This window comes from Pelodiscus sinensis, chromosome 2, assembly GCF_049634645.1.
Source record: "Pelodiscus sinensis isolate JC-2024 chromosome 2, ASM4963464v1, whole genome shotgun sequence".
Taxonomy (NCBI): Eukaryota; Metazoa; Chordata; order Testudines; family Trionychidae; genus Pelodiscus; species Pelodiscus sinensis.
The window spans coordinates 79,280,259-79,307,977 of NC_134712.1; the positions used below are offsets into that span (position 1 = coordinate 79,280,259).

The window sequence follows — 27,719 nt, forward strand, 5'->3', positions numbered from 1 at the left end:
ATAGGGTAACAGAAGTCAAAACTAAGTTTTGAAAATAAGTTATGGATGGAAAGTCATATGTCCAAATGTGGATTTAGATTTTTTTTATAAACTTAAGGGTAAAAAAGAGACAATAAGTATTAAAAACAAAGTATAGTGGTTCAGAAATGAAACGTGGAGTCAGTTTTGTCAAATATATACAGATGGGTTCAGAAAAGAAAAACAGGAAGAGTAGGAATGGCATTACTGCATACCAAAACTGGGAATCAGTACATCTAAAAGACTGTCTGACTATATAGCTGTCATAACATCTGAACTACTAGTAATAATGCTGGTATTAGATTGAATCTGGGATGTTTGCCCAGCAGCTTTTTTTTTTTTTTATTCAATTCCAGGCCTTACGGCATTTTTTAAAAAAGGGTGTCTCAGTATGTAGAAGTGATTTAATCAGTGAAGTTATATTTCTAATAACAGAGTACAGAAAGCACGTAGCATTAGCTTCGATGCCAGAACATTTTGGGATTGAAGGGAACAAAATGGTGCACAAACAAGTTAAAAATGCTGTAAGAAATGGAAGGATTAAAATAAAATACTCTTGGGTAAACAGGAATTCAAAAGCCTAGTACAGAAAAATTTAAAAGAGGAATGGCAAAAAATGTGGATTAATGAAAACAGCAGCAGCAGATGTTTTTTAATTGTTCTCTATATTTAAGGATTACAACATAATTCAGGACCTGAATAGGACTGATGAAGTGCTTTTGTTTAGCATACTAACTGCCCACTGTGGCTTAACTCTTTTCCCAACAAGAAGACATATTGTCCTTTCCTTAAGGTGAAAAAATAATTGATCACCTTTTATGGGCATGTAAGGGCTCTGATAAAGAGAAGGAAAAGCTTTTTGAGGAATTAAACTGTCTTAAGGTTTTAAAAAATTGCATTATATGATTTAGTAAAAACATTGGTGAAATGGAATACAGGTTGAACCACTCTAGTCTGGCACCCTTGGGATCTGACTGGTGCCAAACCAAAGAATTTGCCAGACCACAAGAAGTCAATATTGTCTAGCAGCATTACTAACACTTCCATTTAAGGGTAATTTAAAGCTAAATAACAGCGCAGAACACTGAGACCTAGGACTAGTGGCTATAAACAAACATTATGGGACCACGGGAAACTTCGCCACACCTATATGAGTGAACATCCAGCTAACTAAAATCATGCTTGGGTAAGGCAAGCAAGGCGGTAACTTTGGGCCCTGCACTACCTGGTGCCCACCCAGCTGGCCACTCGCTGCCCTTGCTGGGAGCTGCCTACCCATGCGGCACAGCCAACCACAGCATGCTGCCTTGAACTCGCAAACTCTTTGACCAGGCCTGATCAAGGATGGATCACAGTGGATGTAGTGGACCAGAGAGTGCAGGACTAGAAAGGCTCAACAAGTATTATTGAAAAGGTGATGTTACATGATTTGAAAGACATGGGGCAGAGTGAAAAGATATAAACTGCTAAGTACTGAGGAATCATGGCAGTTATAGACTATTCAGTCAAGTCTACTTCACCAGAGAAAAAAAAAAGATGTGACAGAGGAGACCCTGACTTGGAGAAGTGTTTCCTAGCTGGTTGGTGAACTCCAGCTAGGAAAAGCTAGATCTGGCAGCTTTTGAAAGAGCAGACTAGGACTAAAGAAGAACTCTGGGTGCAGCATCTGGAGCAATCCTCCGCACCCAGGGCCCCAGACGCAGGGCCTGGACAACCACCCTGCCTTTCCCTTGCTTCATCCCTCCCCAGCAGTGTTCCCTGCAAGCTGGGCAGCAGAATAGCTTCACAGGTGATTAATCAGTTCCAATGCATGGAGCCCTGACTGGGCAGGGCTGATTAATCACCTGTGAAACTGTACTGCCGGGCGGCTTAGAGGGAACACTGCTCCCCAGCCCCCCTTACGCCTTTCCTTGAGCAACATACGGCCCTGGGAATTATAGAAGCCTGGTTCAGTGGCACAAGGGTTACTTACCTCCCCTCTTCCCCACTCACAACATGGGTGGCAAGAGCCCGTGTGACCTGGCAGCCTCCTCTGGCTTGCTGCACCTTGCTTTTCCACGGGCGACAGGAACTGGAGTGCCCCGGGGTGCAGCGCTCTGCTTGCTAATGCACACAGCAAACCAGGAGAGGATGGTGGGGCAGCCTACCTGTGGAGTGGAGGAGGTGACTCCTCCTTCTATCATGCCAGGCTCCTGTAATCCCCCGGTCTCGCCCATCCATAGGATGGTTGAGGTGGCCTCAAAAGCATGGGGTCTGGAGCAGCCACCCTGATTCATCCTATGGACAGGATGGCTCAGTGTGGTACAAGTCCTCATGTGACATCTGCTCAGCTCTGGGCCTGAGGCCTCTGCACTCTACCTGTCCCTTCCCTATCCCACATTGGTGGGGAGGGTCCTATCCTAACATAGTGAATGCTAGTGGGAATGCGGTAGGTTTAGAAGATAAAATAAAAAAAAGAACAAGTTAAAAATTGCTTTGAAAAGTTAGATGTCTTCAAGTCACCAGGGCCTAATTAAATGCAACCTAGAATACTCAAGGACCTGATAAAGGAGGTATCTGAGCCTTTAGCTATCATCTTTGAAAAATCATGGAAGATGGGAGAAATTCCAGAAGACTGATATAGAGCCCATCTATAAAAAGGGCAATAAGAACAAGCCAGGAAACTACAGACCAGTCAGTTTAACTTCTGTGCCAGGAAAGATAATGGAGCAAGTAATTAAGGAATTAATCTGCAAACATCTGGAAGAAAATAAGGTGATAGGTAACAGCCAGCATGGATTTGTAAAGACCAAATCATGACAAGCCATTGATGACTTTCTTTGATAGGATAGCAAGTCTTGTGGATAAGGAAGAAGCAGTGGGCGTGGTATACCTAGACTTTAGGAAGGCAGTTGATATGGTCTCTCATTATCTTGTTATTAATAAACTAGGCAAATACAACTTAGATGGGGCTAATGTAAAGGGGCGGAAAGGCATAACTGTCTGGATACCCATTCTCAGAGAGTAGTTATTAATGGTTGACAGTCATGCTAGAAGGGCATAACAAATCTGGTTCCACAGGGTTTTGGGACCGGTTCTGTTCAATATCTTCATCAATGATTTAGATATCGGCATAGAGAGTACATTTATTAAGTTTGCAGATGATACCAAGCTGGGAGGGGTTGTAAATTCTTTGGAGGATAGGGTCATAATTCAAACTGTGTGACGCTGTTGCAAAAAAAGCAAATATGATTCTGGGATGCATTAACGGGAGTGTTGTGAGCAAGACACGAGAAGTCATTCTTCCGCTCTACTCTTCACTGATTAGAGCTCAGTTAGAGTATTGTGTCCAGTTCTGGGCACCACATTTCAAGAAAGATGTGGAGAAATTGGAAAAGGTCCAGAGAAGAGCAACAAGAATGATTAAAGGTCTAGAGAACATGACCTATGAGGGAAGGCTGAAAGAATTGGGCTTGTTTAGTTTGGAAAGCAGAAGACTGAGAGGGGACATGATAGAGGTTTTCAAGTATCCAAAAGGGTGTCACAAGGAGAAAAATTATTGTCCTTGGCCTCTGAGAACAGGACAAGAAGCAATGGGCAGGGGAGGTTTAGGTTGGGAATTAGGAAAAACCAGTGCTTTTTATATATATATAAAAAAAAGGTGTCAGTACTAGGGTTTGGTCAAAAAAAAAAAAAAAAAAAAGAAAAGAAAAGCATCAGGGAGATGCTTTTTAAAGGAAGCCCCTTTAATTGCCGTGTGTCCTGAGCAGGCTTCCATCTGGCACGGCATGGAGTGAGTGTTCCCCAGGTCAGCTGGGGGCTGTGCTGTAGAAAAGCGGCGAGTGCTCTCAAAAAAAGATGACAGTACGTACTGGCACAAAAAAAAAACAAAACAAAAAAACACGCTGGGAAAAACTTCCTAACTATAAGAACAGGTTGGATAGGCCTCTATCAGGGATGATCTAGAATGGTGCTTGGTCCTGCCCTGAGGGCAGGGGACTGGACTCAATGACCTCTCAAAGTCCCTTCCAGTTCTAGTGTTCTATGATCCACACTGGATACTGATTTCTTAACTGCAGCAGCAAAAGGAGTCCATGGCCCAAGAAGACACTTCCTCCATTGTGTCTGTATTGGTATTTCCCCCAGCCCTGCCTCCAGCCCTATCTTCCTGCATGGCTGTACAGACCTCAGCAGATGTGGCTGTGTGAAAGGAGCGGGGTGGTATACGCCAGAGGAACTGCCAGCATGGGATTGCCCAGCTGTCTCTTGTTCCGTTCTTTTTGCCACTGAGGTCCCTGCTGAATGTGCTCCCACCACACATGTGGGGAAGGGCACGTGACCTTTCTTGTCCTTCCCATTTGTCACCATTAGCTGAGTATGAATTTTTATGTTGTAACATTGGACTTTAGTTTGGAACCTTAGGGATACTTTTGAACTGTTTCTGTTATTAAACCAGTCCCAAGCAAGGGTAACATTAGTCATGAAAAAGAGTGTGATGTTTTGAAGTGGCCCCAAAGACAGAAAATAAGAGGCAGGATGCTATAAGTGCCACCACTGGCTATGGACGGGTGCTTAGGAGATGGCTGACCCTGTTACAGACCTGTGGAATAGCTAAGGCTCCAGTGCTGCATACATGCACTTAATTCTATACATGCACAATTCTATATATACAAGTAGCTTCAATGAAGTTACACATGTATGAATAAGTGTCTCTTTTCAGAGTGGGACTTAATACATTATTTAGGTTACTAATGTGTCTCCAGCGTGCTCGACCTAATGGCTCTATGCCCTTGGTGTCTGCTGTACAATTTCTCTTCTTTCTGCTGCTTTTGTAGCGGAATCTGTCTCTCTCAGTTTTATTTAAATGTATCCTTTAACTGCAATTTTTAAAAACTATTATGGCTATAAAGATTATTTTAGCTGTATTTTAAACAGATTACTTGCTGCATCACATACAAAACCTTTGCACAAATATACACATATAATAGGCCTTGTCTTGTATATGATATGTTCTCTGTGGATGGAGGTTGTTCAAACAGAACACTGCTATTTCAAAGAACAATCAACAATTCAAGGTTTTGTGGTAGCAGCCAGCAAGTGTTCCAGAGTATGTGTACTTCAACAATAACTTTGTATAATTTATTTTTATTATTGGAGATATATAGTTATGGCTAAGAATTAAAAAATAAATGACCTGCTTCTACACTTCATAGAGAATATCGCATCATTAAACTTTTGCTTTTCTAATGACTAGTAGTCTTCATAGACTTTAAGGTCAGAAGGGACCATTATGATCATCTAGTCTGACTCCCTGCACAGTGCAGGCCACAGAATCTCGCCCACCCCTCTTAGAATAATCCTCTCACCTATGTCTCAGATATTGAAGCCTTCAAATACTTTGAAGGCCCCAACATGCAGAGAGTCCTTCAGCTGTGATCTGTGCCCAATGCTACAGAGGAAGGCGAAAAACCTCCAGGGCCTCTGCCAATCTACCCTGGAGGAAAATTCCTTCCTGACCCCAAATATGGCGATCAGCTAAACCCTGAGCATGTGGGCAAGACTCACCAGCCAGACACCCAGAAAGTTCCCTATAGCAACTCCTATCATCCCTCCATTGACCTATTTCCAACTGATAATGAATGGTCAATTAGTTACCAAGATCATGTTATTTCATCCAACCATCCCCTTATCATAGAATCATAGAACTGGAAGAGACCTCAGAAGGTCGTCAAGTCCAGCCCCCCGCTCTAGGCAGGACCAATCCCATCTAAATCAACCCGGCCAGGGCTTTGTCAAGCCGAGACTTAAACACCTCTAGGGATGGAGACTCCACTACTTCCCTAGGTAACCCATTCCAATGCAATCCAAAACAAGTTTTATATAACACAGTTTGCAACTGCAACAGAAGGCAAGGAACTGAATCTGCACAGGAACTTCTTGATATGTAACGAATCTATACCATTTGAGTAATAATTAAAAAGTGATGATCCTTGTTGGAATTACAAATAAATATTTGTTCATAGATACTTTACTTTGTAAAAATGAAGCAGCAATTCAAGAAATACTGTAGAGGTGAAGTGTTCAATACCATGTTTTTTTTAACTTCTGATGTATTATTTTTACTTTGTCAGTCTCTGTTCCACGTGTGGGTCTTGGCTGATTGTATATGGCAGAATATCGCATCTCGGGGCCTCCTGTAGTATGGATTGTGTGCAGGGAAGCAGACTTTGCACCGGAGACACTCCATCCCGGCGGCCAAATGTCCACTCTCAGTCTACGTGTCCTGGATATGTTGCTGTTTTATGCAACTACTTTTTCTGCTTGCAGTGTACGGTAAACTTGAAACTGGAGAGTCGGGAGTGGAAAGATCACAAAGTCTCAGTTTCTTGACTCCGGATGGTGCAAGGCTATACCAAGAATTGTACCTCTCTAATCAACATAATTGGTAGAGGAGCTCTGAAAGCATAGTGTGTGAGAGCACCCTTGCAAAACAGCAACATCCTTTTAAAAGTGACATCAGCACATTTTATGGGGAACAACTCTGAAGCGGTCTACAATATTGAAAGCGCAGACTTCGCCAGCTTCAGTTTCCCATTCAACTAGTGCCGTTGCTCCTTTTTCTGCAACTGCACTTAACTTCCTTATGCAATAGACAACCCCTGCCGCAGAACGGTCCCTATCCTGAAGCTCACCCCGGTCTCTAGTTTCCGGCAGTTTGGAAAGACGGGGAGAGAGGCTGGAGCAGGACATACCACAACCCTGCTACTCCCTTGCAGCTTCTCACCTCCTGCCACCTCAACGTTCCACTAGCGCTGACTGGCCCACGAGAAATCGCTCGCGCACCAGCGGCGAACGCTGCCGGCGGCTCGTGGGCATCCATCCGGGTAGCGGGCGCGCGCTTCCACCCGTCACGTCAGTTCGTGCGTGGGCAGGAAATTCGCTCGCGCGTGCTCGGCGGCAGTTGAGCGGTGGGCTTGGGGGAAGCGCGAGCTTTTTGGTCTCTGCACCGCTTCCTCCCTCTCCCCTCCTCCCCCCCACTCACTGGCGCATGCGCCCTGGTTCCAGGCCCTTCGGTTTAAGCGGAAGGCGGACATATTTTTGAGTCTCCCCCTCGCTTACTGAGGCGGCTGCCCCTGGACCTTGCGTCGCTCGGTTCCTTCTGCCGGAGAAGCGGCTTCCTCCGACGGGCCCCTGGGGGAGAGAGATGGGCCAGGAGCCGGGGCTGGAAGTTGCGGCGAGTTGAAGCGCGGCTCCCGGCCGGGGACTGAAGCGGGCGGCGAGTCCCTGCGGGGCCGGTCAGGAGGGGCGCGGGGGAACCGCGGAGGAGCCGCCGGGGCCAGGCAGGGCGGAAGATGCCGCTGTCGCTCCGCTGAAGCCGCTCGTGCCCGAGGGCTGTCGCCGCGCTCTAGAGAGGCCGCCTGCTCCCCCGGAAGTGGGGGCCAGGGAGGCCTGCGCAGCTGGCACCCCCGCTGCCCGGAGCAGCCTGGGCACAGGGCGGGGGCAGCGCCTTTCTCCGCACCCCCGCCCCAGGGGCTCCATGGAGGGAGTAGCTCCGAGGCGCTGAGGAGTTTCCTGTTTTCATGGTGGTTTTCGCTTCAAAAGAAAACTGCTCTTCGGGAGCTGGCGCCGAGCAGCGGCAGCCGCGAGAGGAGGAACCGCTCCGCTGGCTCCGAGGGCGGCCGCCTGGCTGGCGAAATGCGGCTGGTGAGACAGAGGTGGAGCAAGGAAGCCTGCAGGGTTGTGATCACAGCCTAGAAACGCGTGTGTGCGCGTTAGGGGGGAAGCAGCTCTTCCTGCCCCACCCTCGGCTCTAAATCTTGGGGGGCGTGTGAGGACTTTCCTCCCCCCCCCCTCCCGTCCTGACTTCTCCGATCTAGGCGATACTCAGGAAGAATCGCAGCCTGGTGGTTTAACTTACTTTGTTCTGAAATAAGGAAAACTTTATCCTCGAAAACATGTCGACAGGAGAAAACTTTGAGTCTCGGTTTGAAAAAATCGATGTAATGTTAAGGGACCCCAAATCTGAAGTGAACTGTGACTGCTTACTGGTAAGTAGCGTGTGCATGGAGATCCCTCTGTGCCTTGTTTCTATGAATCTGCAACCATGTAGAATCAAACTCTACACACTTTGCTTAGCCGCGTCACTTAACTCCTACTTATGTTTGTTTACCAGTGATAAGTGCTATATTGTGTGCGAGTATCTGAAAGGTGAGTGAATCTTCTATAAACGCTCGAAGTGTCTGCTTAGTCTTCACTCCTCCCCCTTACGTTTCCTATACGTCATATGTTCTTGTTCTAGCTCTTTGACTTCGCTACGTTTATAGGGGGCAATGTTCAGGTTATTGCCACGTCTGAACCTAGACAGTATCCTGTAGCTTGTCGAGGTATATACACTTTCTTAATTGTATTGTTGAGAAGTGTGAGGCTTATATGCAACTTAGGAATCCTTTCATTTGAGAATCTCAGTAAATACTTACTGCTCATATACAATAGTGCTGTGCAACTACTAATTTTTACAGTGTTGCAGTAAAGGTGGTGAAAACCATCTTACATATGGGGAAAATAAACATGGGGTTAAGTGATTTGCTGAAGATTTCCAGGCAAGCCTGTTAGAGTGCTGGGAGAACTGGGGGCACTGTTTTCGAGTGGGGAACTTAAGGTCCGGGGGCTGGATGCAGCCCCTGGCTTGCCTGGATCTGGAGCTTGGGGCCCTGAGGCTTGGGGCTTCCCCCATCATTGAGGAGCCCACTCTGGTGAGGGGTGTTTTTTTTAATTGTTTTTCTCACTTGTGTGCAGCCCCTGACCTGATTTTTTTCTATGGATCACTGGCCACTGACCCAAAAAAGAACAAGGGTGGGGAACCTACTTGGTCCTATAGCCCTGGTTGCTTCCTCAATTCTTTAGTGTCTTGACACATTTCAATATCATAATGAGTTACACATGCTAAAACAAAAGATCTCTAGCTCTTGAAATGGTTTTCTCAAATGGTAAAGTCTGACGACCATATGAAACTGTGTACTGTTTCTTTCTGATTGCTTTGTAATGTAAATTTGAAATAGACTCGTGTGGCATGGATGCCTTAATTTTACAGTTGTTATACCTCATAATGATGAGTTATGTAAGTTCTGCAAAATTTCTTGCTGGAGTGAAGTCCCCAGTGAAATAAAATAGATGTTTTTCAGTATTGTTGTGGTGAAGGGCAAGTAAAGTAGATTTTGTACCTAATAAGCTGTAGAAAAGCTGTGTTGGAGATACACACAATTGTTCTTTTTCATAGTTGTTACCTTATACTTGTGGCAAGATTCAACCTCAGATGTAGGCAAAAAGGGTATGTGGTACCAAACAGAATGTGTACATGTTGAATGCAGTGATTTGAAAGTAACCATTTGTAAGCCAAGCTGAATCTACTACTTAATTATGGAATTTTGAAGTTCTAACATTTTGTATTTTAGCCAACCAGATAAACTTCTCTTAAGCTACATCTAGACTACATCCCTCTGTTGCGAGAGGGGTGCAAATGAAAAACTTCAAGAGTGCAAATTTAAATATCCTGCACTTCATTTGCATAATCATGTAATGGCGCTGTTTCAAAAAAGTGCTATTTTGAAATTGAAACCATAGTCTAGACGCGGTTCTTTCGAAAACAGGGTGCTTTTTCGAAAGATCCTGTAAACCTCAGTCACGCCATTATGTGATTATAAAAATGAAGCGTGGGATATTTAAATCCTGGCTTCATTTGCACTTTCAAAGTACTTCATTTACATCCCTCTGCCAACAGAGGGATGTAGTCTAGACGTTGCCTTAATTAAAAGTGAGTGGGGCATAACTATTACTATTTCATGTAACTTCTGAGAAATGCATGCTCTAAAAGATGCAAGCGTCAATTTATTTTTGTATCAATATGAATATTTTGTTGATGGCGCTACAGTCTAACATAGTTGAACTCCTAATGAGTAATAGTATTATATAAGTATGGAAGTACTGTTCTTGCTATTCATTAATTATTTTTTAACAAATTTTAATACTTGTATCTAACATAGGTGTATCTGTGGTGTATATTTTGTTTTCACCACAGCAAGTCAAATATTTCCTCTATACAACGCTTGCGGTTTTTATGCTAGCTTTGAGTAACAGATCACTAGAACATCTCCTTGTCCACCTCATAAAACTGACTACAGACATAATATGGGAACTGTGGCACAGGAATTACAATAATGTTGTTACCTCTTATTCCTACCACTTGCATTATCAAAGTTTACACCCAACATATTAGACCGCAAATATGTCAAGGAACTTGGTTACACACATCGCTCCAACTTGTAATGTAAATTGGACCTTACCCATATTTCATAGCCTTCTTTTGCCTCATCTCTTAGGTTCACTGACCTACTTATGATGTAGATAGGGCTTGTTGTTAGCTCCAGCCCAAGACTTGACTCTTTTAGTTTTGGGGTCTTACAGGACAGATAAGTGGGATTAGATTCATGTTTGAATAGAACAAAGCAGTCTAAAACTTATTTTTGCTGACTGACAGGAAATGCTTTTTTTCCCCTAATAGTATTAATGTCGTAAGTCCTTTGTATCTTGAATATAAAATCATTGCTGACTGGATGCTGACTCCATGTCTCATACAGCTGCTTTTAGTGAAAGCCTACTACTGCCAGAGCATTTAAAATCTGTACACTAATTTAAGTTGTCCTAAGATCTTGGGTATGTACTGGTTGATATCAATCTGTCACCACAATTGGGATGTCAATGTGTAATTGACTATACGATTCACTGATAAGCCTAGGCTTATCAGTTAATCTTGTCAACTACATGCTGAGGCAGTGAGTGGGAGCCAGTGCCCCAGAGGAGCTGGCTTTAAGCAGGCTCTCCATGAACACCAGATCTGCCTGCCTATCCTCCACCCCTGTGCTGTTGTCTCTGCCTTTCAAGCTGGCTGCCCATGTGTTCTGGTTCCGTGGACCATCTGCACCCCCCCCCCCGCTGCCTCCCCCATCAGCTCCAGCTCCACGGTGCCATCTGCCCATATCCCTGCCCCCTTGCTGCTGCCCCTATTAGATGGAGAAGGGGGGGAGGAGTGGCCGCTTTGCAGAAGCAGCCTCTGTCCACGGGGATCCAAGCTCCCATGGAGCAGCTTCTGTCCGTGGGGCACTTAGACCCCCCCCTTGGACAGAGGCTGCTGCCACCCTGCAGCTCATCTGCAAGGGTAGCTGGTTTTTAAACTGGCTCCCATTGTGGACCAGCCACCCTGTTCTGTCGCTTCTAATGGCAGGGGGGAAGGGGCTGGGAGAGCACTGGTTTCTGGCCCTGCCCCCGGGAAATATCCAATAGTCATATCACTGTGTTTTTCTCCATAACAGTGAAGCATCTCCCAGGTGGGGTGAGCATTGAAAGATGCAAGTAGACGGGAAGGCTGGAACAGCAGGGTACAGGGTTAGTCCCCAGGGAGAAGGTGCTGGGAGCGCTGGGGCAGTGCTGGCACAATTTGGGAGGTGCTGACTGGCTTACACTGGCCACGTTTGGGTCCGGCACTGCGGCCAGGCAGTCCTGCCTCTGTCTCGCATGGAGCGATGGACTCCCACGTGGGGATGTCAGCCCTGCTGGTAATCCAGGACTGGGCTCCTGGGCACCTGTCCTTTTTTGCCCCTCGTGTCTGCCATGACTCGTCCAGCTCCCTGCCCGCCGCAGGCTAGAGTGTTCTGGCTTGGAAACTTTTTTTTTGGACACAGAAGAAGCCTGAAGCTTCAAGCTAAACAACCAAATCACTGGTATACAATTTTCTTTTTAATAAGAAACATTAAAAATGGCAACAAAGAAGAGATGCTTGTTGGATGAACACAGCGGTTCAACCCTGTTTGAGAGATGGAATTCACTTTTGCAGAGGTAAATGGAAAACTGATGTGTCGTCTTTGTCAAAAGACTGTTGCTGTGTTAAAGAAAACAAACCTGCAACGGCATCATGAATTTTGTCACCCTGAATTCAAAGACTTGTATCTACTAGCAATTTAAGAAGAACTAAGATACGTTCCTTACTGAAGGATTTCTGTACTCAACAAGATATGTTCCATTCACAAGTTAAAGACAGCGATGCCATTGCAGAAGCCTCCTTCAAAATGGCTTGACATATACCGAAATCAAAAAGACTCTTTACTAAAGGTGAATTGCTGAAGCAGTGCTTCTTTGACCGCAGCAAATCACTTTTTGCAGAATTTAATAACCAAGAGGATATAATTAAACAAATATAAAAACTGCACATGTCTGATTCAACTGTAGTAAGACTAATTGAAAGCATTTCAGGCGATCTATTTTCAAAACTGCTAAAAGACATTGAAAGCACTGAGTATTTCAGTTTGGCGATGGACAAATCTACTGATCGTTCAGACATATCTCAGCTCATTATTGGGGTGCGTTTTCTCAATGGCAAAAAGTATGATGAAGCACAGTAAACATTTATACCTTTGACTGGTCACACTATGGGAGAAGACATTTATTCTGCGCTGGTGGCATTTTTTGAAGGACCAGGAATATACATTGACTTTTTTAAATAAGCTTACTTCAGTAACAACTGATGGTGCTCCCTCCATGGTTGGAAAACAGAAGGGGTTAATTTGTTTGCTGAAGAAAAATCCACAGTTTCCAGATTTCTTTTCATACCATTGCACCCTGCACCAAGAACAGTTATGCTGCAAACTGAAAAGAGGATTTCTCAAGAGCACAATGGATCACAATCATTAACTTCATTGTTGCAAATGCCTTGAAACATAGACAATTTCGAGCTTTAGTTGAGGGTTCTGAAACACGGGATGGTGACTTGGCAATGCTTGCAGAAGTTAGATGGCTGAGTCGAGGCAAAGTGTTAGATAGGTTTATATATCTACTGCCTGCTGTAGGAGTGTTTTTGGAGGCAAAGGATCACCAGGATTTACTGTCATGTTTAGATGATGAGAGATTCCTGCTAAACGTGGCTGATATGACACACCACTTAAGTGCACTCAATTTTAAACTTCATGGCAAAGAAAAAAACCTGCTTTCTCTGATGTGTGATGTTTCTGCATTTGAAACAAAACTGGCCTTTTTTTTTATCAGCTTCATGAGTGAGACTTTACTTACTTTCCCGTCCTCAACTCACAAGTGACACAGCTGAGTGAATGTGCATTTTTTGGGGGGGGGGGCCTGATTTTTTACGGAGTATATCTCAGAGCTGACAACCGAATTTTCTTTTCACTTTCTAGATGTCAAATCCCTGAAGACAGTTCTTGAATTTATACTCCATTTTCAATTGAGGTCAGTAAAGACAGTCTTACATTCAGCAGTGAGATCTGGTGATGAGAGGGCCACATTTGAAGAAGTGATGATAGACCTGCAAAACAATTGTTTTTTAAAAGCTAGGCATAAGGAAGAGGACACTGAAACATTTTGGATGACCTATGTACAGGAAGACAAGTACCCTGCATTACTGAAATGTGCCGAAAATGGTGCTAACTGGCTTTGGGTTCATATATGCCTATGAAAGTTCATTCTCCTCCATGGGAATCAAGTGAAAATTGTGCACCTCTCTTAGGCTATGTCTACACTGCCATTTTTTTGCAGCAGAAGATATGCAAATCGCACTCCTTTGCATATCTTCTGCCGGTCCTTTTTTGGAAGATATGTAAATGAGAGCACGATTTGCATATCTTCTGTCGCAAAGAAATGGCAGTGTAGACGTAGGCTTACTGATAGACATCTGACCAACTACTGCTGCTACAATACAAGCCTGATGTGAAACAGCTGGTGAACAGTTTGTAGACACATTCTTCACATTGATTGTACTTGTACTCCAGTAAATTCCAGTACTGCATTGGCAGTTTTTGTTGATCTATTAAAATTGTGAAGCCAAAACAAAGAAGTAGTCAATATAATGGTCTTCTGTTGATATGTGTTTTAGTAGTTAAATTCCTGGACTGTCATTGTTCATTAAAAGTGCTGCCATATGCAGGGCTCGACAAAACATTGAATCTACTCGCCCGTGGCCAGAAGAACCAATGGACAAGAGTGATGAAATATAAATTGTAAACATATACCTGCTGCTTGCTCTTTTTCTGTGAGTTCTAAGTTAGGAACTGGAAGAAGTAAGATGAAGTAATCAAATGAATTACTATGCCTACAAAAAATATTGGGCATGGGAATGGAACAGGCCTTGACGTACAGATGGTAAGTAGATAGAGAAATGTATGTTTAGTCACGATCAGAATATTTTGCTGCTTGGTTAAACTTCTCTGTGAAATCCATGTGCTTTCACATTTCCCCCCCCTCCCCCCCGCCCCCATTCACTATACCTAAGCTGTGCCAGAGATACCATTTTTCTTTGTTTAATCTGCTTTTTTCTCAGTTGCTCTATAATACCTAGCAATCAAGTATGCTTTATCGCAGTGGCTCCCAACCTTTTTGAGCATACCAGACCCCTTTTGAATCTAATAAAATTTTATGGGGGCCTCCAAACAATATAGCTGTTTTCAAATATTCCATTACTTGATAATCATTAGATAACATGAACTATTATACGTTTCAAAACTAATATAGTAATATTGAGAGCTAATACAGGGTGTCCACATTGAAACGTAACAGCATTGAGGTGTCTTATATTTTTAGTGAATAATGCGAATAGAAGAATATGTACACAACTTACAGGTAATATGTTTGTTACATTTGGCCTATGGGTACACATTATTAAGGTGCACATGTGGAATGTGTACCATTCTTAGCATGGACTGTGTCACATTGATCCTCAATTTCCCTCCACACATAGTCTAATATTGCAGGTGTCAGTCTGAAACACGGAAGAACATAACAAAAACAATGTGGTATCTGTGCAAGATTCAACTTTCTCCCATGCATTATAATTTTTTTTTAGATATGATTCAAAGTTGTTACACTTCAGTGTGGACACCCTGTACTTCACTTAGTTAATGAGGTGGCTGATGCTGTAGAGCTGATGACAGAGTATGGACGTCTGGTTGGACTGATTACCCTCGCAGCCTTAGATCTGATTTTCAGTCAGCATCAATTTTAATGGAACCAGTGCGGAAAATTCAGTCTAACAAATGCAAATTGTTGGAAAAGAGATCAAGTATTTTACAGCCTCGTAAGAAAGTTCTGGATACTCAGTAACAACTTGTAGCCACAAGTCAGTCAAGAGCTTGTGTTTGAAGACAAGCTTCAGTGAGTTGTCACGTGATTGTCTTGTTTTTGGTGTGTCAGACTTCGTTGGTAGCCATGTCCACAAATGGGAGTCTGATCCTGTTGTTGTTCGTGTTGGTGATAGGAAAGTGCTCACTCATCTGTACTTTGAGGTTTTGCAAATGCTCTCTGATTACACATTTACATTATCTGTGAGTTGCATTTCTGAGCTGGCCAAAAAATTGGACAGATTTGGCAAAGAATCATAGTTAAATTGATCAAGTAAAGATGTCCACAGGCCCAATTTCTTGATCATAGCATCAATTTTGTCATTGAACTGGAAGATGGTCACATTTTTTCCTGAAAACTTAGATTAAGCCCATTTAGGTAGTTGAAGATATTGGTTAAGTAAGCCAATTTAGCTAGCCAAAGAAACTCAACGAGGTGATGAAAGAGCTCAAAATGATGGTTCAGCAAAAAAAATCCTCATTTCATCACGCAATTCAAACAGGCACAAGAGAACCTTCCTCTTGAAAGCCAGAGAACTTCTGTGTGAAGAAGTTGGCTGTTATCACTGCCCATCTCATCACACAAAGCAACAAATAGTCTTGAATTCAATGGATAGGCCTTGAAGAGATTGACCATCATCACTGACTCATCCAAACCTGTCCTTAGGTCAGCAGGCATTTTTTTAACAGCATTTCCCTGTGAATGCTGCAGTGAATGAATGTAGCTAACACTGTCACTGCTTTTACTTGAACAGTTACTTCAGTGTTCTGGCTGGTTATTGCCCAAGCTCTATTGGTACTGATCCCCACACATTTTGACCAGTCAATATCATGCTTCCTCATGAAATTGCTCAACACATCAAATATAGCCTAGCCAGTTGTGTGTGGGGGCAAAAATTTGCAAAAGAAAGTCCTCTTGGCTTAGAAATGTACTTGCCATGTTTCGTTTGTGTGATGCCGAACATTAGCTGGTTTTAAGCTCTCGTTTGACAGCACTTCCTTACTTTGTAAGCATAATGGACATGGTTCAGATTCATTGCCAATCCATATAAACCGTAATTCCAAGTATACATCGCTATATTTTTGCATTTTGTGTTTACTTGTGTTTTGAAATGGAACTTGATATTCCACAATGGTCTCCGGTTCCTTTCTTTTCAGCATCCCTGTCTTGATCCACTAATCCATTTTTGCTATCCCAACTAAACCCTTCCCACCACTCTAATAGCTTTTGAACGGTTAGAATGGGATAACGTATTCATGTAACATAATCACGGAACTAAATATCTAATATATATATTTGTGTTCACATAATATACGAATTAGTGTTTTACACTATACATTTCTTTTAATTTCTATTTTAATCTTTCTGTGGACCCCCCTAGAGCAGTGTTTCTTAAAATTTTTGAGACCACGGAACACCAAACTTTTTTTATGCGGAACACGAATGAAAATTTTCTTCAAAAAAAATTGTCAGACAAAAACAAAAAAGAGGTCACGGCACACCTGTGAGTTGTTCACAGAATACCAGTTTTCCGTGGAACATAGTTTAAGAAACTCTGCCCTAAAGTACTGCCACGGACCCTCAGGTGTCCATGAACCACAAATTGGGAACCACTGCTTTATTGAGTTTCTTTTTGCTGTGTTAATAAAACCACCTTTTTTAAGGAGATGATTTGATTCTTGTATCCTGGAAGGTAACAGGTTTGTGTGTGTATCTGCCTAGGCTGAGAGGTCTGCTATTAGAGATTGCAGTTGTTTTTTCTGTTTTCTTTTTTTTGCTCTCTTGTAGTAAAAGAGCTTGGGGTGGGTAGTCTTCTGGAAGAAGTTGAAGTGATTCTTTCAGAGTTTTGAAAGAAGGAGTTGGACACTTGATGTGGTAACCTATCTCTGTGTCAGTGAATCTGTGGCTCTGGGGAATTCTTGTAAGCAGAGCCTATAAAGGCAAGGTATTTTTAAGGTCTCTTTCAGGCCCCCACTTTCTGCACTTGGAGTGCCAGAATGGGGAACAATCCTGACAGCATCCTACCTTTTTAGGTGTAGGAAACATGTTTTTTTTTTATAGTTGTCAAGTGCTTCCTACCCCCTTTCTTCCCAACTTGCTTACTTTATATGTGTATTTCCTTGTCATGTAATTCTGTATCATTCAGATTTGTGCACATCATGGACAAGTTTCTCTGTAATCTTTGCTGTCCTTGTAATGAAATCTGAAATATGATATGAGCATAAGACAAGGAAGACAAATGCAAAGAGACTGGGAAGTGCCAAAGAAATGAAGGGGTAGTATGATGTGTGAAAAGTGACATCAGAGCTGAAGAAAAACCTATCCTGGGGAAGAGAAGCTGCACTGGCCAGTAAGAAGAACAAAGTGAACTTGGGAAGAAAAATACGAATGCCGAAAAGACAAAGAATAATAGGAAGAACAAAATTCACACTGTTTTATTAACTACTTAATTTATCTGTCTTCAGTTAATTTTATTATGTGTTGGTGTGGTAGTTCTACAGTTTCACTTTCTTTAAAAAATACGTGTCAGAGGGCATCCGGTAACTTCTCAAGATATGAAGCCTTGAAAGTTTAATATGTAATGTTGAAACGATCAAATAAATCAGAGGGTGTATTAAACAAGTAGTAAGACATTCTAGGGTGTGCACTAATGACATACTGGTGCACACCTAATGTAGTAAACAGGGCTAGAGGCAAAATAAGAGACAAGCTATTAATGCAAGCTGTTTGACTAAAAACATTAAACAATTAAAACTTATGTTTGTTGAATATACTCTCTACAGTTTGTATAATTTTTGTATTAATGAGAAAATGGTCCAAACCTTTGTTCTAGTACTTCAGCACTTTCTGAATAAAAATGTGTTGCTCTGAAATGTCTCCTACTTTTTATAAGACACACGTAAGTTTTTTAAAATGGTTTGGTAAAATTCCATTTGTCTATTTTTTGATTTCTGAGTACAAAAAGGTCTAACTTGTTTTCATGCCTTAACTATCATTCAGACATTTGATTAACTCGCACAGCTTACTTTTCAAACTTCAAACTTATCATAGTCTTAATCCTCAGAACACTAAGTTCCTGTTGATTTGTTCAGTAAATTGGCTTAAAAATAACTGTTTGACAGAAATGTGTACTGCACTATCCACTGCTAATTTTATCGAGTATTAGAAGAGGTAACCGTTTGTTTCAAAATGTTTTTGTACAAATTCTGGATTATGCAGTACTTTTCCTAGCAGTTTAAGGATGTGATGTAGATGTTTTGATCTTTCTTAGGTTTAATGAAATTACTGACCCCATGTTAATGGCCCAAACTTACACTAGTGTGATTTGATTTACCCATTTAAGTCTGCCTTCCCCAAAGAGAGATCTATTTGCTTTAAAATATTTAGTATTAACTTTCTGTTGCTATTAGAATATTTTTTCTGGAGATTTAACCACACCCTCTTTCAGCTAGCACTAATTTGAATTTTTTGCAGTCATATTCCTTTCCATTCTCCCTCTGTATAAAACTGTGATGTTGCATGACATAGTGAAAGAGATGCATTGAACCATGAAAGAAGTAATATTTCAGATAGGGATGTGAACGGATTAACTGTTACCAAGGAGAATAACTGGTTAACCTGCACTGGCTCCCAGCTGCTAGCCCTGCTCCTGGGAGCAGGGCCAGGAGCCAGTGCATCCTAGCGAAGAGTGCAACCATAAGCGTATACTGGCTCCTGCTTGCCCTCCTAACCTCACCCCGCACTGCTGCCTCTATATTGGGGAGGGAGCAGGTGGGTCCGCAGAAGGTGGTGCTCTTGGGGACCCAGCTTTTAAGCTGGCTCCCACTTGCTCCCCAAGCTGCTGCTCCCCAGGCAGCAAGGCAGGGGGTGATGGTGGTGTATTCATTAGGATTAACTGATAAGATCAGGCTTACCAGTTAATCATGTAAATGGTGGGACATCCCTATTTATTACCCAGTGCAGATTCCTGTTTTATGTTCCAGGCCTTGGAGCATGTCACATATCAAGTTTAGGTGGGGCTAGTTCTGAGCTTGATTACTGGGTTGCAGGGGGAGGATGTCCCTGGCATGGACCTCTTCCCCCTCCCACACTTTTTTTAAAAGAATAAAAAATGGGGGCTGATTTGATGTGCATTTTTCCAGTATTTTCAATGAACCTCTCAAAGTCCGCATTACCGAGTCTGCTTTACGATTGCTCTTGCATACCGTGGGGTCAGCCCCTTCATTTGTCCCCCGGTTCAGATGTTTGGCCATTGATGCTGCACTCCATCATTCCAGTATCTGTTTAACTCTGTTTTCGAAAATAACTAAAGATGAGTTATCAGTGGAGTCCAGTTTAAGGCCTTCCTGGACCTGTACATCCAGATAGTCACCAGATTGCGTGAATGGCAACTGGAATGTAGAGAGCCCACCTAACTCATGCTCTTAAACTAAGGTTGTGCCCTCCGACCCAAGCAAGCTAAATTTTGGTCAAGTTCATACTAGATGACAGTGGATGGCTCCATCTATCCCTGGAGGAGCAGAGTATAACAGTTTCCAAGTGTCTCGTCAAAATTGCTGCTAACCTAATGATAGAAGAGACTAATTCCACCCCTAGTTAGGGACCGGAGATTGGGTACCACTAAGGAGAAGCCTTGTGGTTATGCTAACCCATCTATCTCCATATTTACGGATTCCCTTGCAGTTGTGGATCCTGCAGATTTTTGTGTGCAATGGACCTTGATTGATTGGGAGCAACTTTATGAATTTTTTTTCTGTGGCGTAGGTGGTAGTAGTATAAGCTAGCTTTACCCTAGATGGGGTAGAAAAAGTGGATTGGTCACTACTTGCTATGGATGCAGGTACACCTAAGACTTCACAATTGGAAGTGGTGACTGTGGAACACTGCAAAGTCCTGAGATGTATCCTTATTTCCTCCCTAGGTTTCCCTCTGATTTTTTTGGGGGGGAGGGAGCCGCACCCTGGCTTATTGTTATGGTCCCAATGTCTCATTGCCTTCCCATAGATCTTTTATTGGAAGAAGTATGTTTTCACTAGCTGGAGTGACTCGGCGTTGCTCAGTCCCGCTCCCCGCTGGCTGATTCGCTTCCCGTCCCACCAGCCCTGCTTCCTGCTGGCCGTTGCCCCTCCTCCTGATCTCCCCTGGCCAGCTCTGTTCCCACCAGCCCTGCTGCCATGACACCCTCCCCTCCCTCCCAGCCCTGCTTTCCGGCCCCCCGCCTTCCTCCCAGCCAGCCCCGCTCCCCTCCTGGCCGGTTCCTCTCTCTCTCTTCTCTCTCCCCCCCCCCCCCCCCCCCCCAATCAAATATGTCTGGTGTTTTTTTTGTTTTTGTTTTTGCCCAAGCCATTGTGGGGGTTGGGTGAGTCCTGGACGGCATGGGGGGGCTGCAGGCGGTGGGCATATGACCTAGGATGGGCGGGGCTGCCCATGCAGTGAGGCGGGTTATTTTTTATTTTTACAGGTTGAAATCGGGCTCGATCAGGTCCAAAAGTACCCTAACCTTTCCTCCAGAAGAAGGTTTTATCCCATGGAAAATTTGGTTGCGGTATGTCTTATAGGGTACGTCTACACTACATGCCTCTGTCGGCAGAGGCATGTAGATTTGTTTATTCAGCAAAGGTAAATGAAGCCGCGATTTAAATGATCGCGGCTTCATTTACATTTACATGGCTGCCGCTCTGAGCCGACAAACAGCTAATCAGCTGTTTGTCGGCTCGCCGCTAGTCTGGACGTTCCCCCTGTCGACATAAAAACCCTTTGTCGGCAGCCCCGTTATTCCTCGTGGAATGAGGTTTACCGGGGCTGCCGACAAAGGGCTTTGATGTCGACAGGGGGAACGTCCAGACTAGCGGCGAGCCGACAAACAGCTGATTAGCTGTTTGTCGGCTCAGAGCGGCAGCCATGTAAATGTAAATGAAGCAGCGATCATTTAAATCGTGGCTTCATTTACCTTTGCCTACAACCCTAATCTACATGCCTCTGCTGACAGAGGCATGTAGTGTAGACACAGCCATAGTGTCCAAGTTATTAGAGTACAAACATACAAACATTCTCCTTTGTATATTATAGAAGATTATGGCTTTTTCTCCTTTCTTCGCATGACCAAAATGGGTCAGAAAACTGAACTAGACTGGTGTCTATAATCCTATGATATATTTAATGATTCAGACCATGGTTCCATACTCTTGTACAGATAGCAACATGCAAACTTTAGAAATCATTTAGGCTTTAAACAGTCTGCTTCATGAAGACCTCTTTGCTCACCCTGACCTTTACAGATTTGATTTTTAGTCTGGTACCTGAGTGAGCCATTGTGGATACTTTTAGAGCAATGGTTAACTTTCTGTTAACCCTAGAACCTTCCATAAGCACAGTGTATGAGAATGCGGGTTTCCTCTAACTAGTATATAAAAAGCAGTCTAAATCAGTTTTTCGCATCTGTTGAACAGCCATAGAACTTTGTAAAAACTTAAAACAACAACGAATAGCCTAGCAGCACCTTAAAGACTAATAAAACATGTAGATGATCTCTTTGGTTAGCCTTTAAGGTGCTGCTAGACTATCCGTTGTTGTTTTAAGTTTTTCCAGTTACAGGCAGTCCCCGGGTTACGTACAAGATAGGGACTGTAGGTTTGTTCTTAAGTTGAATCTGTATGTAAATCGGAACTGGCGTCCAGATTCAGCCTCAGAAGCGCGGGAACCTGCCGCGGCTGCGGCTTTGCTCCCGATGCCCCTGGTCTGCTGGAGACGGTCCCCAGCAGACCAGGGGCACTGGGAGCAGCTTTTCTCGCCCCGGAGGTCGAGGTGGCTGACCGCTGCCTGTGAGCTCCGGAGCGAGAGAGCCCCGTTCGTAAGTGCGGATCCGACATAAGTCGGATCCGCGTAAGTCGGGGACTGCCTGTAGTTTGTAACTCAGCTATCCTTCTGAAGCTTATAGAACTTTGTATTCTTCTCCTCCGTGAGGGATTAAGCCTCCTTTACTGAAAGGTTCTGTCCTCTGACTTTTGGGGTTATTAATCCAAGTTTTCTGCTGGCATCTGTTTTTTTCGTTCTTATTGCATAGCAGAATCACTGTGGAATTGTAGCATTTCTTCAGACCCTTTCAATGCCTCGTTTGTAAACTAATCCTCCTTGTATTTTTCCTTTTCCTTTCTTGTAGCAGTTGTTTCCTAGTAGTTGAAAAGGGTTGGGAATTTTGATAGTTAAATAGCTCTATCATTTTTTTCCTGCAAAATAAGTTGAAGATCTTGCTTAATTTGTAGGTCCAATTATTACCTGTGTGCTCAACTATTTAAAAAAAAAAAAAAAAAAGCTGAACATTCATAAAATGACTAGATTGTTGATGGAGGGGAAAAATAAAAGAAAGCTAGACTAGCTCAAAGTAAAACACTTGCTGAAATAATGTGTAGGGACTAGGTTTAAAATAATGCCTGATAAATAAAGTGTGGGAGCAGAAATCTACAAATCGGAATCTGTGTATTGGAAATAAGCCTAAGTGATGGACAGAACTAGAGGATGGGCTATTCTGCGAATCACTCCTGTTTGGGGGTTGCCAGAAAGAGACTAGGTGACTGGACATGGATGTTGCTAAGAGAAGGGAATGGAGTCAGTTTAATTGCAGCAGCCATTTCTGCGACAGCCATGGGCCTTTTTCATTCTGATTCTGAAAATATCTTAATCAAACTGGGCGGGAGAGGATTTCAGATGATTTAACATTCAGCATAGGCTAAATCTTTAATATTACCCTGGGGGGAGGGGGGGAAGATTCTGTCACCAACCTTTCCCTATTATGTTGTGTGTGGTTTTTTTTTCCTCTCTTCCCTGCCTTATTTTTTTCATAGCTAAGATTATATATTGCAAGTCTGTGCCCAGAAAGCCAGCTAAAAGAGCTACTGTAAATATTCTGTTACAGTACAAATTTGTCAGGTTTTGAAGTGGCTAATAAGACCATGTGGTAAACGTGATTTATTTATTAATAAAGAAGTGAAATGTAGTGAAAGTCAACAGTAGAGTCAGAAACTGAATTTTCTTTCTTTACTGATCTTTTCTCTTTTTTGTGGCATTTTGCCTTTTAGGAAATGGTTTTGAATGTTAATAACAGATCTGGCCCATCTCAACTAAATTTTTTGCTCTTTCCCAAAAAGGACAGTGCTTAGCAGTCCACCTAAGAAACTGTTAGAAGTTTTTTCCATTTGAAATTTGCTACACCTACACGGAAAAGAAACAAAGGATGTTGTTAAAGTAAAAGCTTTATTTAATATTTTGTATGTCAAATGCATTGTTTTCCCCTCTATCTTTAATAAAAGAGAAAAAGGATTTGTGATGGTTGCTTTGTATCATAGCAAATACATCTGAAGTGCCTCTATACCAAACCCTGAAAACTCACTTAAAATTCTTGAATGTTGGACAATGACAGGCCCATATTAACATCTGTGACTCTTTGGACCATTTATTCAGTCTGAATTTAATATAGTAACCTCCAAGAGTGACTTGTACATAACTTAGTTTAAGTAGAAATTTTTGACTATTGCCTTATTTTTGTTTATATCTAAATATTGAAAGGGGGTAGCATTAGTTAAATGTAAAATAAGTTTAACTGCCACAGACTAAAGGAAGGAGAAAGATAACTTTGTTCATTTTTCATGATGAAGGTCTTCAAGAAAGTTTTAGAATCACTACGTGGTCTTTCAGCGGATCACATCATACGTATCAAGCATGCAAAGCATCCAAGAAGAATTTTCTTCAGAGGGGCATCAAATTACATTCTGTAAAGGGCTAATCAGAATCTTAAGCTGAGAAACATAGAGCTTTGTATAATCAAACTTGAAACATGTGGTAGGTTGAGATCCGCAGTTTTTCATCAAAGTCTACAAGCCTTTCAGTTATCAAGGCAGTCTTTGATTGTTTGTTTCCCTTGATCTAAATGCAGTAAGCAAATAACTTTAAAAATAAAACTAAAAGGACTTGTTTTTTTAACTTCTAAAGGGATTGGGTATTGTGCTTAATACTTCTTCCCTTCTATATTATAAAGCCTGGCCATTACTGCTTGCTTCTTCTCTTGATCCTCATATATGAGGGGGGAAATTACATTCCTTACAAAAAAAGCAAGTTTGTAAGTATCAAGACTATCCAGTGATCTGAACATGCCACATCTGTAAATCAAAATTGCCCCTTTACCTTAGTCCATCTCATGCTTTCCACCACATTGGGCTGCCCACATTTTCCATGCTTGCTTACCAACTGCCATGTGACCTAAGTCCTCCCATTTCAAATTAAAATTTTCTATAATTGTACTCTTCTAAGTCATGCCAGGTCACCCCTTCCCCTTTCTTGTTGGATTTTCTGGCTTCTGAGAGCCATAATTGGTAATCAGTTATGATCCATTCATAACACATGCCCTAGCCATTGATGTTTTCTATACAGTAAAACTCCAAGTGTCCGGCAACCAGTGGTCCAGCACTCCTGATAGTTCGGCACCAACTGGAACCCGGAAGTGCTCCGGCCAGCTGGGCAATTGAAGAAGCCAGGGGCAGAGCAGCTCCAAGTCAGCCGCTGCTGAAACTGACCGGCGGCTGACTTGGGGAAGCCGGGGGCAGAGCAGCTGGGGTGCTGCTGGGTTGGTTCTGCAGCGCTGCCCTCTCCCATGCTGCACAGTTCCTTGCCAACCCCTCCCCCAACCCCACCCCAGACCCTTTAAAATCCCTTTCTGGTACTCCGGCATATCTGATAATCCGGCACCCTGTGGGTCCTAAAGGTGCCGGATTATCGGAAGTTTACTGTATAAATTATTTGTGATAGAGGTTTCGGCTTGGCCATTTTCTGTCCTCCTTGTTGGTTTGTTTTTCGTCACAGCTTACTCCTAATGTTTTTCGCAAGCACTTAAGATGAAATGCCTCTAACTTCTTAGCATCTGTTTACTTAAGTTGCCAGATTTAACTGTCATAGGTTGATATTGCGTTAGTGACAGCTGTATAGATGATCTACTTTCCGCTAGCTGTTAATGGTTGATTTTTTTTTTTAAAAAAAAATGTTTAATCCATATCTCCAATTACAGTGGTTTTCTCCATTGTTTCTTTAACTTCATTTGTGCATGCTTGAGAGTCCTTCAGCATTTTCACTTCTTTTTTTTCTTGGCATGAAGATTATTTTCTTTATCAATAATTTTTATTTCTCATTATTAATGGTTTCTACTTGTCTAAATAATACTCATTCAACCACCATGGATGCAGCTTGGACACCTTGTTGCCCTTTCCTTCTCAGTTCCTTACTCCTCTGCCAAATTATTGGTCCCTGAACATAAGAGTAGATTTCCAAAACTGCCTATGAACTAGGACACATTAATCTTAGGATGTGGAGTTGGTGTTTGATCTATTCGCGTCTTTGCTTCTTTATCACCCTGTCATTGGCCTTTGCTTGCTTGTTTTTAGCTATGCTGGTCTTTGCCTAATTTTTTAAGTTCTGAATTAAGGTGGTGTTTAACATGAACACTAGATATCTATTATTATAAAGCAGGGCTCCTCAACATGCGGCCCCGCAAGTCGCATGCGGCCTGAGGCTCATTTGTTTGCGGCCCATGGTGCAGTTTGGATTTATGCAGGGCTCAACCAAAACAAAAATGTAGTCAATATAATGGTCTTCTGTTGATATGCATTTTAGTAGTTAAATTCCTGGACTATCATTGCTCATGAAAAGTGCTGCCATATGGTTGGAAATTGGGTCAATATTGCATTTTATTAATATCCGCAGACCTGACTTAAATGGGGTCTACATGTTGTGTAGTCTTGCTTTTATCTTTGTATTTATGCCTGTCAGTGTGAAAGAAGCTATTTGCATAGCTATTTGCATGTATATGCAACCACACTTAAGTTGAGGCCCTTGGCATGTGCTGTGAGTATCATTGTGGCCTCTGGGGCTTGCAAAGTTGAGTAGCTCTGTTATAAAGTAACATATCTCATTTAATCAAATGTTGACTAATCTTATAGTAGATCACTAGTCAGATAACTTAGCTCTTACAAAAAAAGATTGTGATGCAAGAGTTGGAATGGCAGTTTGGGTGAGTTGTTTTGAGGTACAGTAATGCTAATCAAAAAGCATGTTGTGTGATCCTTCCATAGATGGATTCCATGTTCCAAAAGGCATTGGTGTAAATTAAGTCACGAACCCATGCCTATCTTAAGGCTTGGGGGGAAAAAGTACATGTTCCTGCTCTTTACTTCTGGATGTTATTTGTTTATATTCTGATAGTGCCTTAACTAAGATTGGGGCTACATTTTGTTAAGCTTTATACAGAGAAGGGATATGATAGTGTAAAGGTGTAAAAGGTTAACCAACTTTCAAATTACATGCAGGCCCCCCTCTTCACTGCTACCTCTATCAACAGCAGCACGCAGGAGGAGGGGAGGCAAGCGAGAGCTGGCTTTTAAGCTGGCCCCCCATGTGTGTTGGCTCCTGTGGAGCTGCCTCCCCTCCCTCCTATGTGTAAATGTGTACCTGCTGAAAACTACCAAAATAACATCCCTAATACAGAGGCAGACAACATTTGATATCTAAAAGGGCATGATAGACAGAAAGTGAGAGTTATTTTTTATTACCTGAATAAACTGAACATCGTGATGAGATGTGAACTTTGCTTAAGCATGTTAGGCATTAAATGTGTACAGTTTCAAGTAGATCTCTAAAGCATTTCTGTAAATCTATGCTGCATATAGTGTTGAGTCCATGTTCGATCCATAAGCTTGAGCTCATAGAGGTGAATCTTAACCTTTCTTTATCCCTCATTTTTATGGATGGGGGAAACTAAGATACTGAGGGTATGTCTACACGTCAAAGTTAAGTCGCAATAATAGCTGCTATTCTGAATTAACTTCCATAGCGTCTATACAAGCAAACCCCTATTTCGAATTAAATTTGAAATAGCGGGGCGCTTAATTCGACTTGGGCATTATTCCTCGTAGAATGAGGTTTAACTAACTCGAATTAGCTAATTTGGAATAAGCGCTGTGTAGATGCTTAATCTGAAATAGGGGGCCTCCAGCCTTCCCAGTTTCCCCTGGTGGCCACTCTGGGCCAAACCAAGAAAACTCTTCTCCCTCCCCCCAGCCCTGGAGCACTTAAAGGGGCAGACTCTGGCCATAGTGCCTGTGCCAGCTCCAAGCCTGCTGGCCCAGAGCCAGCAGTCACTGCCCCGACTCAGTGGCCCCAAAACATGAGCCAGCAAGCCACCAGCCGCCAGCCCTCCACTGTGCCCCAGGAGCAGTCTGCCAGCTCCCAGGAGCCTGCCAGGGCCCAGAGAAGGCAGGCGCCTTCCTGGGCCAGGGCGGAGATCAGGGTGGACTGTACTCAAGTTTGGGGGGGATGCCCCCAACGTCCATGATCTCTGCACTAGACAGAGGAACACAGCCATCTATGGCAGGATAGCTGTCAGCCTGGCCTCCCAATGCCACATGCGAACCCAGGAGCAGGTTTGCTTGAAAATCAGGTTGGTCAGGCAAGACCCCCCCAACCCTGAGCTTCTCCTCCCCCTTCCTTCCCTTGCCTCCCCCTTCCAG

General features: G+C 42.9%; 1 protein-coding gene across 2 annotated transcripts in view; it reads left to right on the plus strand.

Moving 5' to 3' along the window:
- The first annotated feature begins 6,288 nt into the window (after window positions 1–6,288).
- Window positions 6,289–27,719, plus strand: part of ROCK1 (Rho associated coiled-coil containing protein kinase 1) — a 145,628-nt gene continuing 124,197 nt past the window's right edge. The window contains exon 1 of one of the 2 annotated variants that reach the window (XM_006139046.3): window positions 6,289–8,045. In XM_006139046.3, coding sequence (XP_006139108.1) covers window positions 7,953–8,045 — 93 coding nt within the window. In that variant the 5' untranslated portion in view covers window positions 6,289–7,952. The remainder of the gene's footprint in view (window positions 8,046–27,719) is intronic. The other variant, XM_075920910.1, reaches the window with a different exon arrangement.